At 48.1% G+C, this 13,241-nt stretch overlaps 1 protein-coding gene across 1 annotated transcript in view; it reads right to left on the minus strand.

Moving 5' to 3' along the window:
- SMAD6 (SMAD family member 6) overlaps nucleotides 1-2,777 on the minus strand; it is a 49,200-nt gene extending 46,423 nt beyond the window's left edge. The window contains exon 1 of the mRNA XM_009321522.1: nucleotides 2,687-2,777. Coding sequence (XP_009319797.1) covers nucleotides 2,687-2,777 — 91 coding nt within the window. The remainder of the gene's footprint in view (nucleotides 1-2,686) is intronic.
- Nucleotides 2,778-13,241: the final 10,464 nt, after the last annotated feature.

The raw sequence follows: 13,241 nt of genomic DNA on the forward strand, positions 1-13,241 counted from the left end.
CTCGCCCGTGGACAGCGGCTTCGTATGGATCGGTGGGAACCTGCTGCTAAGAAGATAAAGAAAAGGAGCGTTGTCTGGAGGGTCAGCCTGGGAACGGACTGGGGAGCTTCACTAATGAGTAAAAATAAATCTTGGCAATTTATTTCCCAGGAGTTGACCAGCAAGGAAAAAAACCCCAAACCCAAAACAAGGAAAGTACTTCAACCAACAAACTGTAGGCGACCTGAACGTGCACAGTTCTTCTCTTGGCATCTTTGGGTAGATCTGGCCGTAACTGAAGGCTTACGTCCACGTTTCCCCAAACCTGCACTAACACACCTAAGAACGTAATTCAAATACACTCGGTTAAGTTAGTACAGTTATTTTATGGCAAACTTCATTTGCGTGCGTCAGCTTAACGTAAGGAATTCCAAAATACTCCATTTAAAATCAGTTCGTGTGTGCCACTGAGGTTTGCACCAACATAATTACAACATGTAAATAGGTCTCTTGTCTTTGGGGTTACTTCTGCCCTTGCTGACCTGTAGGACCAGGGACAAAGCTCGTTTTCCCCTGCCCTTTTCGGGTGGGTTTTAGGAAATGTGCGGTTTTCCTTGTTAAAAATGTAATGTAAAAAATCCTATAAATCCTGTCAGGGACCTGCTGCCTCTGCCATTGGGTTTCCGAACTGCTACAGACGGGGGATTGAAGGTCCTGTGCGGCGCTGTCCTCCTCCGACTGGCTCCCTCCCTACAGAGAAACCGAACTGGGAGTAAAACCAGATGATGTTATTTGGGTACTGACTCAATTTGCGTGGAAATAATGTCCCGTGAGGGCCATGCTAAAACCCGGCGCTCTCACCGACCTGCAGAGCAGCGACATTTTACACCTATATCACGGTTTAGAGCTATTTACAAGTCAGCCAGCGTCCCACTGGGGTAGGAAAATGCTATTAGCCTTTTTTCACGTTAGGCAGTAAAGACAAGTTAAAAGGCATGGAAGGGCTGCAGAAAAGATTCAGCTTCAGACGTGGAAGCAGAAATTAGGATTTCCTGGATCTCGGACCCAGGCAGGATCCCTGCCCATCCCCTAGCTGCTCCGGAGAAGTTCCAACACTTGTTTAAAATCCACATCGAATCATAGAATCATAGAATCATTAAGGTTGCAAGAGACTTTTTCATCGATCGACCTGTCCTGCATGACTCCAAAATTTACCTCCCTAAATGCAGCTGATGCTTTTCTTTCCAATATCGTATTTACAAACGGTCATCCAAATTATAATATGTCACAAATGTGCAATTACCAACATTTAAATATACATAAATCATAAATATAGCACTGTCCTATATCCTAACTGTCCTACATCCTAACTAAGGATAGGTTATTATTTCAGCAAGCAACGTACTACTGCTTATCCAACACTATATAATCATGGCGTGCACAATATGGCACGAAGAACAATGGAGCTTTTATGGGACCCGGGGCGGCCGACCATCTCTGTGGGCACAGGTATGCGATGGAGAAGTCCTGATTTCACCCAAAGTGCCATCCATTTCAGCTTCTTGCAACAAGAGTACATTGTTCCGTGCTCTAATGTGGGCAAGAAAAACAGAGCACTCAATTGTACTTGTCATAATGCACATATAATTTATAGTAATGTCGGTTATTAAAGGATTTCTAGTAATTAACAGCAATGTGCTCTTTCACTGCCTTTCCCCCCCCCCCCTTTTTTTTTTTTTTTGCTGTCACAATAACAAACATTCCTGGGAGATGCTCTGGAACACATCCTATAGGTCTTGGCACAAAAGCTGGAGAGAAGCTTTTGAAAGCCTGCCAGTCTTATCTGACATGGATCTCCCAGGTACTATATAAAGCCAAATCCTCTTGGGCCCAGGAGGACCGTGGGTGGCCGGGAGGGTGCCGGCACCAACCTCTTCCCAAAGCCAAACTGCAGCTGGGGTGGGGGGAGAGGGGCCAGCGCTGCTATTGCATCTATGCCAGCATGGTCGAAGGCATCAGGAGAGCCCAAACCCATAGGCACGGACCGCTGCACTCCAGGTTTTCAGTAAGGAAAAATAATCTCATAATTTTCTGCTTTTTTTTATCTCTAGTATTTTATACTTTTCCAGTCAAAGAGAAGGATGCAGAGGTTAAAACACAAAATGAATAATTGCCATTTAAATAATGTTTTAACAGCTCAATTTATAGATTATTTTAATGCCTTGAAAATGGGGTTGAGACGGGGACCCCGCTGACTTGATGATGAGGGGCAGTGAAGGCTGAGGGACATACTGCACCCCCGTTTCACTACCTGGGAACAGGGGCACAGATCTTACGAGCCCCACCAGAGAAACCACAACAAAACTGCTGCACCAGAGCAAGGGGCTCTGCCAAAAACTAAAATGCCTTATAAAATCAGGCTGGTTTTGCTGGAAGCTGATTTTGAAAGGAACCAGAGAAAAAAAGTTTTGACAACATCAGAAAGTCCCGTTTCCTTTGTTTTAATGACACTGCCGTGATTTTCCAGTTCAAACCGACTTTTCGTTTTACTCTTGGAAATGTTATATTCTGTGCGGTAACACACTGTGATAGGACCTTGGACTGTCTTCAAAATGGAAAAAGCTAAAATCAGAACAAGGCATTCTGATAAATCCAAAGTTAAAAAAGAAATGTTTGAAGAATTTTCCTTTATGGAGAATTTCACAACCGCTGCACTCCATGCTCCCAGACCTCGGCATCTTGAAACCCTTCGTGCAGAGGATGTGATCACACCGCACCGCCTCGACGCGTGCCCCCATCCCGGGTGGGCTGCAGCCACGGCAAAGCCCATCCTGGCTCCTCCGGGCTCGAGTTGTAGCCACCCTTTCCCACCTCTCCTGGGACATACGCAAGGACATGCGTCGGGGGAACGCACGGGTTGTTTCACATCGCCATATGCTGAATTAAGACCTGGGATTTGCTACCTTCACGTGTTTTACTGTTGGCAATAAATGCAGTTTGCAGATGGCTCCGAGATAGCCTGAGGACAGTGGTTTGTGCAGACTGCTCCAAATTGTGTGCGCACGAAAGCAGGGCTTAGCTTGAGCACGCTTAGCTTGAGCACGGTGGATTCACCTGCGGGATGCACAGCTCCCGCCCCGCTGACCTCACGCCCTGAAAGTGGGTTTGCATGTCCCACTGCAGCAGGGCTTGCACACAGAGCCTGCATGCACATGGTAGCATCGCACCCAGAACCTGACCCGCTCGAGGCAACCCTGATGTGTGTGACAATGCACCGCAGTCACCACCAGTGTGGACAGACAGGCTGCCCAGCTGCTGGCAGGGGTGGCAGGCACCCATACGGCTTTTGCCTGCATCCCCATGGGGAGCAGGGCAGCCACACGTCCTCTCCCAGTGAAACTGGGACATCGCTGCACAACCCTCCTCCCTGCCAGGAGATGCCCAGGTCAATGCATTTATATCCTAGCACAGCGATACAGCCGGGACGGTTTTGCACAGGCAAAGTTTGCACTGGCAGCTTTCCTCCAAGTGGGCTGAAAGTTTTGCCATCCAATGACCCCATCCAAATCCCCACCAGATCCGGTGGCACAACAGCGGGTGCTGCATTTGCTGCCGAGGTCCAGCCTGTCCCACAGGACTCGGGGGGTGAACCGGGGTCACGGCAGGCAAATTGCTTAGGGACGAGTTGAAATTAAATATCCACCAAAATTTATCAGAATCAGGAAGGGGACAGGGGAAAAAAGGGACAAAATCTGATAGAAATTTGCCAAATACTGCGTTTCACTGGTCCTGAAATTAATGTTAATGGTTAATGGAAACTCCACAAGGCAAGAGCTGCTGAGTTTCCAGGCTTTTCAAGGCCCTTCCCACGACTATCTGCTGTGGGTGGGGACAAGCTGACTCACAGTTTCCAGGGCTGTAGTAACATTTCAACACCCCAGTGCTCCAGCCTTGGGGACTGATGGCAAAGAGCACATTCCCAGCAGAGTGGTTGGGAAGTTTTTTGACAACATGTTTTTTTGTGTCGGAAAATGTCAGTTTGGCAAAACCAAAACTTTTTTTTTTTTTTTTTTTGGTAGCAAACTACCAGTTTCCACGAAGTGCTGCTTGGAAAGGTTGCCTGGGCTCAAGCCCGGATTTCTAGTCAAACCCACAGAGGTAAAATCATCTCCCAACAGGTCCGCACCGGTGGGTGATGGCACCCATCCATGGTGGTCCCCACACCAGAAGAAGCCCCTTGCTTGGAGCAGGGACATGGACTCTTGCATCCCAGGAGAAGACCTGGCTCTATAGGTGATTGCAGCCCCATTTGTTTAAATCTCTTCTGGGTGGAGCTGGGCCAATTTGTATAAATAATTAAGCAGTTATTCAGGGAGAAAGAGTCCGACTTTAACGCTGGAGATGAGAGCAGCCATCTGAGATACAGGATATTAGGTTCAGTTCCTGGGTCAGGACAAACAGGGATTGAACCACAAGTCAGGCCAGTGCCATGAGTACAGGATTATCCCCTGTGTTGCTGCTTTCATTTTGTAGGAAAACAAACTCAAGCCATCCCAGAAAGTCCTGCTACAATCCAAGGAGAGCACTGGTGTCTTAGGTTTGTAGGACAGAAAGGCTGCCTTCATCCAAACCTAATGCCAGCCTCCACAGCAGAGAAAGGTGTTTTTTCCCCCTTAATAAAAGCTGTATTTCCATCTCTCTCGAGCTGCCCCTCTCCCCGAACACAGCCAGAGGGACCTTGTTTAGTCGCACTGCCTTGCAGTGTCATTTCACATTCAGCCAGAGAGAAATATTCACACACTTTCTCCATTTGAAAAATACAGAACAGCTAGAAATGTATCCTTGCTATGAAGTTTCGTTATTATAGATTCCAGGCAGTGTGAAGTGAAAAGAGAAATTTTGGGGAATATCGCAGAAGGTGCATCTCGCTCCCAGGGAGAAGCTAGCTGGGCTGGACTGGCGGTGGCTTTGCAGCCTGAAGTCATTCGCTGCCAGCCTCAGTGAGGGGAAAGGATGCTGAAGCAGAAAGAGCTTCAGTGGGCGCAGCTTCCCACTGGATCCAATCCACGGAGAAGAAACAGCAGCAAATATCACAGCAATGAACACAGACTTCTTACAATTTCCAAACCATTTGCATCTGCTGTTTCTTCTAGGCTAAACTGTAATTTTTCCAATGAGAGAACAAGCCAAAGGGACACCTTGGCTCTCGTGTCAGTTGTAGGGCACACAGTGAAACATGAGGAAGGAGTAGCATCTTCTCCTGTCTTTCCCAATGGTGCTGAAAATCCCGGCCGAGAAGACCACTTCTCTCTGAGCAGGCTCAAGCAGACACCTTCATAAAATCCAGCATAACCTCAGCAAAGCAGAGCTATCCACACATTGAGAAGGATGAAGAGCTCCACAAAGAGTGCCGAGGCTTCCCTTCACTGGCGTTACAGGGAAGGCAATCGGTGAGTGCGTGCCACTGGCAGCCGGGTATCCCGGGCTCGCCAGCCCATCATCCGGCACATGGCTGCGTCTCCGGCGTGCGGCAGGTCCGACTGGGCAGGCACAAACCAGCCAGGGAAAAAGGAGAAGCCGTTGGACTTGAACTGAACCCAAGCCAAACTTCTTCTGAGGTTCAGCAAATTTCATGTCAATACCTTTTATTCCTCCTCCAGCAGCCAATACATTTCCTGAGTGCAGGCAGCACCACGCCGCTGTCTCCCGCTCAAGCCTGTCCTCTGGCTAGCCAGGCAGCGTCTCAAATTGGGCGAGATCCGATTTATCAGCCAATTCCCGCTGCCTAATCAAAGCCAACTCTAAAACCTCCAGAGTTTCCCTGTACCACCTCCTTACGCTCTCCCTCTTGATCCCATGCAAGCACCGTTAATTTACCTGCACTGTATTTTTTCTTACAACACTCTGGGGAGGCAAGGAATTGCTGTTGACTTTCTTTTGTATTCATCTGGAGGGCTTGTAGCGGAAAGGATCCTTGGAGGCACATCAGTGCCCAGCTCCCACGGAGTCCAGTGGGACACAGAGATCTAATTACCTTTGCTGGTCCAGGGGAAAGTGATTTGCCCAAGGTAATGGGGAGAGTCTGTGCCAGAAAAGGGAACAGAGCTCATGTGAAAGTTGAGCACTAAAAACCTTCTTTGCCCAAAGAGGACTGTTCCTGGGACACAGGAGCTGCTCTGGGTCCCCACCACTCACAGAGCACCTGCGAGCAGCCACGTGCACCCACCAGCCTGGGAGCCCCTGCCCAAAACCATCCCTTTCTTTTCCATTTTTCCCCAGCTGAGCACACTGGATTCAGGCTGACAACTGCTGAGAACTGCTGCTTGCTCAGGAGGTTGGTATCAGCCAAGCGAACACCACTCCCAGGTTTCGATGGGCTTGCCAGTCCTGTGCCCAGTAGCTACAAGAAGGTCTTGTTGGTTGGATGCTTGGTGAAACAGAGCTGATTGATAGTCCCGGTTTGGTCCCTGGTGTCAGCATTGAAATGGCCCATGGGGACAGAACTGTCCTCTGAGGAGGTTCCCCAGCTGTCATGCCCCAAGCCTGCTCCGACCCGGAGCTTCTCTCCAGGATGACCAAGGGCAGAAGTTCCTAAACTGCTCTACACACCCAATGAGCGCTGTGGGACCTACTAATAAAATACAGATGTTACTTCTTCTTAGAGAAGATGGAGGGACTTAGATCACAGCTCTTCTGAATGTGGGTTTCTGAGGACTTCTTGGGGTTGGAAAGCAAAGCTACAATTCCTCAAAGCAACAGGATCTTGTGGCCCTACCTCCACTTTACAGATTCACTAGACAGCTGCAGGACGTGGATCTCCTGACCACAGCACGGCACAGGAGTAAACGACAGACATCATTACTCCTCTGTGCTCTGGAACGAAGCTGCTGATCCAGGGGAAGATCTACCTGCCATCAAACCTTTCAGTGTCTTTCCTGATGCCAATGACAGTGATTTTCTAGGTCCTTTTGAACTGACGGTCTCATAAAATGAGGCATGTGGGTGGAGGGGATGAAGATGTTGACTCCTGAGCCTTCATCTAGTGCTTTATCCAGGACGACATCCTACCTCGTGGTCAGTTATGAGCGACCACTCTCCAATGGATCCTGCAGCAGTGTGAGCACAGTGATCAGCTCCCAGGACTCGCATGAGGAGGTACCGGTGCAAGATGGAGAAGTGAATGGGGAGGAGAAGTCACATTCAGCCAGTCCAAGGATGGTGCAGCCTCTGAGACTTCTGCAGGAGAGAGATGGACATGCTGAGTCCAGCCATCCATCTGCATGAGAGCAGTTTGGGGATTTCTAGGCCCACAGAAACGCATAGCATCTACCTCAGCCTCATTCTTTACTTCCCCAGTTGCAAGCAGAACAGCAGGGCTAGCCATTAAACTCCTCCTGTCCTGGTCTGGCTATAGGAGTCAAGTAATATCACATAAAACAGATGCTCTGTTCAAATAGGAAGGGAATTACAACCGCCCGTGTCCACCAGAGGATACATCTAAAAACCACACCACCCATAACAAACACACAGGAGTTTGTCCTTTTTATCAGCATTTATTCAGCAGCCTGTGGAGACAGTCTGCCTTTCTGGAGCCTTTTCCAGGCAGATAACACCCAGTTCTGAAACTGCCCTTTACTTTTTTTTGGCTTGACTTTGGTGAATTGTCATTTTTGAGCTGGAAAGGGTCTATCCGAATAAGAAAAAGAGTCCAGCGCTGTATGCTGCCACCACGCTGATCTAGCAACAAACTGCATAATATGCCAAGCCCAGTGTCTTTAAAAAAAAAAAAAATTACCCCTATCCATATTTACCCATACAATTTGCAAATATAAAACTGGAAGTTCCCTGGGAGGGCAGGATTAAAAAAAGGATTATTCTATTTGGAGCTGGTCCAGAGAGCAGAGGGTGTATACATATATGTCAAAAATGGATTTTAATTGAGGTTTGCTGTGTCCAGTGGTGCTCTCCTAGAAGCAGGAGCTAAAAACACGGTGGGGCTTGACGAGAAGGAAGCATAGGTTGATGAAGACATCAAAGCAGATCTGAGAAAGGTCAGATATAAACGGCAACCTGTCCGTTTATGCAATAGTTTGCTCTTCTATTTACGATGATATTTTCTGGGAAGAGGTGGTCAGAGCCAACTAGGGCAGGCTTATAAAAAGATAATTTTTCTCCTTTAGAAAACACAAAGACAGACAGACTGGGCTGCTGGCTTTTCTCCCTTCCCAAGATCTGCTGCCCTGGGCAATTTGTTCTGTTGCAGCAGCTCTTTGCTGAAGTGACTGGCGTCTGGTCCGCTTCAGAGCAGACGCCAGTCACTCCAGTAAAGAGCTGCTTACCACATCTTTTGTAAATATTTTCTGCAGTGGTGCAGTAGCGTCTTAAAGAGCAGCACTGTTATTTCATAGGCATCTCCAATAATAATTCAGAGAGAAGCAGCCACAAGACATTAGCAAAAGCTGCTGCCACTGACCAAAACTTTAGAGAAGCAGGAACAGAAGTGGGAAGAGAATACAAATAGTGACTGAGTCATTGGCCGGAGAAGCTGAATGCAGCAAGGGAAAAAAAAAAAGGCAGGCTTCAAAAGCTTGTCCTGGGATACATCTGTGGGACTAGCACACACTGGTCTGATGCTTCCCCAAATTTCTTGCAACCTCAAAATGGGGATATGAAAATCATTATGGGAAAAAAAGAATATTGTCTTCTTTGTTTTGAGCCTGGACCAAAAGTAGCCAGAGGCAATCATTGCTAAAGTAGCAAAACTACATCTCTTTTTGTGTTGAAACTGTATTTTGAGTATCTTTGCTGGCAGATGGCTGCAGGATCTCCAGGGCTTGCTCATGCTGAAGTATGTGAAAATAGAAAGCAGGAGGAACGGAGCTGACCCTAAAGTCATTGGCACTGCTGGGTGTTACTGAGAGGAAATCATCCTTAAATATACACCAGGACACAGAAGTATACAGTTTGACCCAGCAGTAGCACAGCTGCTTCTTAGACACCCAGCACATGGAGCAGGCTTTGCTGAGAAAGGAGATGGAGGTTGGAAGCCTGTCAGGTCTCCAGAGGACCTTCTCCTTCCCATTGCCACACCATGGAATGAGAAAACCCCACTCTGAGCCAGCACCCTGCGGGGTCGGTCCTACTGTACCTTAAACTGTGCTGCCAAGCTGTCTCTGTCCAGGAAACTACTGCTCCAACATCTCAGGCTGTTGCGAGATGATCAGAAGCAGCAGCTTCTTCCCTAAGGTGCCTTGGGTGCCAGCAGCATGTCTCCCTGCTGGGCAGCCATCCCGGCCACCAGCATGGCCGCACGTGGGCACAGAACCATTGGTTTGTGCCTGGATGAAACGCCTACCGAGTCAGGCAGCTCTGGAGGTGCAGGTCTCCTCTGCAGAGCCCTTATCATCCTTTTGGAGCCACAACTGGGGTTTTCCATAGTTCGGCATGCATTTATGACACTAAACCCTTTCACGGGTATTTTGGTGCCAGCTGTCTCTAGCAGCCAACCCCTCCGAGGGTGTAAACTGGCGTAGCTCCTATCACCCTCAGTGGACAGGTCCCAGCCAAAATCTGACCATTTATTTACCTTCTTACACGGGCAATTACCCGGAACCATGCCTGACTGCACAGCCTGACCCTGCATGCTGGCTCTTACCCACCCTACCCAAAGTCCAGCCCGCACTACAGCTGACCTGGCACAGGCACGCAAAACTGCTGTCTGGAAATGGCAGAAGGCTTCCCACGGCCCATCAGGCTATCCCGGCATAATTTGGGATGAGAACGAGAGGATGGAGCACTGACTGGAGCAGATACCTGGTGACAATATCTGATAGAAAACAGATTTTATATAAGGTGAGTGGGTTTTAGCTCTCAGCTTCTTTTTATTCAGCTAGTGAGTGAATAATGATTAATGCACAGTGATCAGATGTGGTGAACCGAGACCAAAAAAGCAACGAGAGAGAGAGGAGGAGTGTGTGCGAGTGCAGAAGAGCTTGGCTGAGGGCTCAGGCGCCAGATCTGAGGGAACTGAGTCCCAGCAATTCTTGTCCCAGTTTTCATGGGACTGGCTCTCTCTTCATTGAGCTTCATACAGCCCTGTGGTAGGGGACAGCAGCTGGTCAACAACAGCTAAAGACAAGAGTCATTTGGGAGGAAAGACAATAAATTGTATCGCATTAAAAAAAAAATCCCCAAAGCCAGGTTAGGACATCATTTTCATCTCAGCTGCAAGACCTGCCAACACCTCCCAAAGCCACCTCCAACTGAGGGCTGCTGCCCACTCCTGCTCCCGCGTCCCCTCACTGTGACTCTGGTCAGTGTTTGCAGCAATGACCCACCGGATCACCAGTGCTGTGCACCAAAGACCAGCACGCTGCCAAATGCGGGCCCACAGTCCCCATACTCTCGATGCAAATGTTAAATGCACAGGACAAAAAAATGACATCAACCATCCCAACACAAGTTATTAATATCGTCATTAGCCAAACAACAAACGTTTCTCTCAGAGTCGTAAAGCAAGGGTGGCATTTTTATTAGCTGAGGTTTCCTCCTTTCCCCCCCACCTCCTTTTTTATGGCCTTATCCACAAATGCTGAGAGCCAGAGGGAATTATTTGTTACTTACATTAAAGCAAGAAGCCATCAGACCACAGCACTACAACCACTCCCCATATCATTATTTTCTTCTTTTGGATTTATATGAACCTCATTATTAAATCTTAGCTAATGCAGACATCCTAACAATGCACCGAGTGCTAATAACTGCTAAGCAGCATTATTAATTATTGTAATTACAGCATTTAAAATACATTTTGATTATATTAAAGAGAATACTTTCCTACTTTTCCAACCAAAAAAATCCACAAATGTAGCTTATTAACACTAATTCTATTCTTATTGGTAAAACTATTGTTAGATTTCAAAGGCAGCTAGTCTGGGCCCTAAAAAAATACATCACGCTGGGATGGCGTGGCATGTTCTCAAACTCTGGTGTCGCTTAGCTGGAGTGGGGGCTGGAGGGAGCTTGGCAAAATATGTTAGTGGGGACTCAGATGAGGAATTCAGTCCTTGAAGTCTGACAGCACCCAGCGCTGGTGGCCTTTAGGAGAGGCATAACTACATACGTCCCCCTTACATCCCCCCTAAAGTTGATTTCAGCGGATGCTGGCGGGCTCCATACAGACTTGGGGGAACCAGGATCACCTGTCGGATGGGTGTTTAGGTGCAGTAGGTGGGACCTGGAGTGGTGGGAAGCACCTATAGGCTCACCTATGGCAAGTTGTAGAGCTACTGTTATGGGTACAATATAGGGCCACGATCCTGCGACAGGCACTCTCATCGTTAACCCTTGCTTGTAACGTTCAGTGGAATTATTCATGCCGAACCCAGACACACAAATGGCCATATAAACACACAGCCCCACTTTTAATTAAAGATGTGCTGAGATAAAAAGCTTCAGAAAACAATTTTAAACAATTAAAAATAATATTAGAGGTGTTTGTTTACCCAGTCTGCATGTGTCCTGAGCAGCTCAGGGAGGCTTGCTGTATTTTTACCAATGACAGGACTGTTTGCAGCGATTCCCCTCCGCTCCGCTGGCAGGCTGAACACACATCCAGACGTTTCTTTGCTCCAAAGAGTTAAGATTTCACTTGTCAGGCTGTTTTTGTTTCTATTCACATGTCAGTGCCTGTCATTTATTTAGTCAATGGGACATGTCCAAGGGATGGAGACAGACTGGGTTAGTCATTCTGACTGTGGGTCGCCAGTCACTGCAAACTGCCTGAGGTCATTTCCAAAAGCGCCACTAACAATGAGAGGGAAGCTGGGCCCGGGAGACCTGCAGGAAACGGCACAGAGATTAAAGACAGAGATAGTCCTTTGCAAAAGTACACTGGAGGAATGTTCCCTATGTTCTGTCAACAGAGTTTCTTCCTCGCTCAAGACTGTCTATTTTAAGTCTGAGCTTGCACCAAAAATGGAAATCCTTGCTCAATGGCTATCAGTGGATCTTGGGTTTCTGGGGCTGCAGCAGCCGAGGAAATGAACCCTCCAGCTCGGCCTTTGCTGCCGGAGCCGCTTTAAACAATTCCTTCTTGTGACAGCTCTCCGCTAGGTTTGCTCCTTTGTCTGGTTAAAGCACGGGGTGTAAAACCCAGCTGGAGCCCACGGTACTGCTCTGCGCTGCCTGCGAGCATCGTCCCCACCAGTGTACCCCCGGCACTGCCACGGCACTCACAGGCACTGCCCTCGGCACGGCTGCGCCCGGCTCTGGGGATGGCATCTCAGCCCACGCAGGGCAGCAGAAAGCAGAGCAGGGCTCTCCTGATTTAAGGAAAGGAATGGAAAAGAAGCATTGAAACGCAACCATAAATATTTGCTGCAGTATCTTGGGCTGAAATCAAGCCCTGTGACTGCAGATTTGGGGTAATGGGAAATTCCTCTGGCAGCCATCTGGGCGTCAATACAGGGCTGAAATACAAGAGCAGTTTTAGGTGCAGAGATGCACATTTTACTTTTTAAGCAAAATATACAGGCCGCTCTTACTTAACACATAAGGTACCTCTGGGTGTTTTGGAAAACATTAATAACAACCACATGATTGGTGTAAAACACTGATTTTCCATCCAGACACACTATTGTTTTCAGATAAATACATTCCATCGAGCTTTTTTGTATCTGAACTTTCTACATGTGGCTTCTGCATCTCAGGCAGATGGGAGTGGGGTTTTGACAACAATAGCAGTGGCCCAGGAGGAGCCACCGGAGCCCGCTGGCTTGGGAACTAGTGACAGGGGCTAAACCCTGCGCTCTGGTGCGGGTGCAATTGCTGGTGTTGCAGGACAGGGGTTGAAGGTAAGGAAGGGACGGGACAAGGAGCTGCACAGTAGATTTGAGCTGCTTTGCAGAGATAGGGAAAAGCAGAAAATGCATTTCTTAGAATACAAGCATCCATCACCAACACACACGAGAGTATCCAAATTCCTCAGTGTTATATTTATGAAGCCATTCGGAGACATGATACAGGCCAGTTCCTGTAGATTCTTCCATGTGTTGTTAAAGATTCAAACTACAGAGTAATTTTCAGTCTTTGAAGACATTGGTCTTGGTATTGCAGAGCCCGGAGGCTGCTCCAGGCAGGGTCTGTCTGCATTGCAGACGGGAGATAACGCAGAGCCACCACCAGCGCTGAGCAAGCTCAGGAGTCAGGAGCGGGCCAGGAATGACGGCACGGAGGCACTGGGGGGAATTTACTCTGCTTGC

This window comes from Pygoscelis adeliae, unplaced genomic scaffold (assembly GCF_000699105.1).
Source record: "Pygoscelis adeliae isolate BGI_AS28 unplaced genomic scaffold, ASM69910v1 Scaffold13, whole genome shotgun sequence".
NCBI classification, from domain to species: Eukaryota; Metazoa; Chordata; class Aves; order Sphenisciformes; family Spheniscidae; genus Pygoscelis; species Pygoscelis adeliae.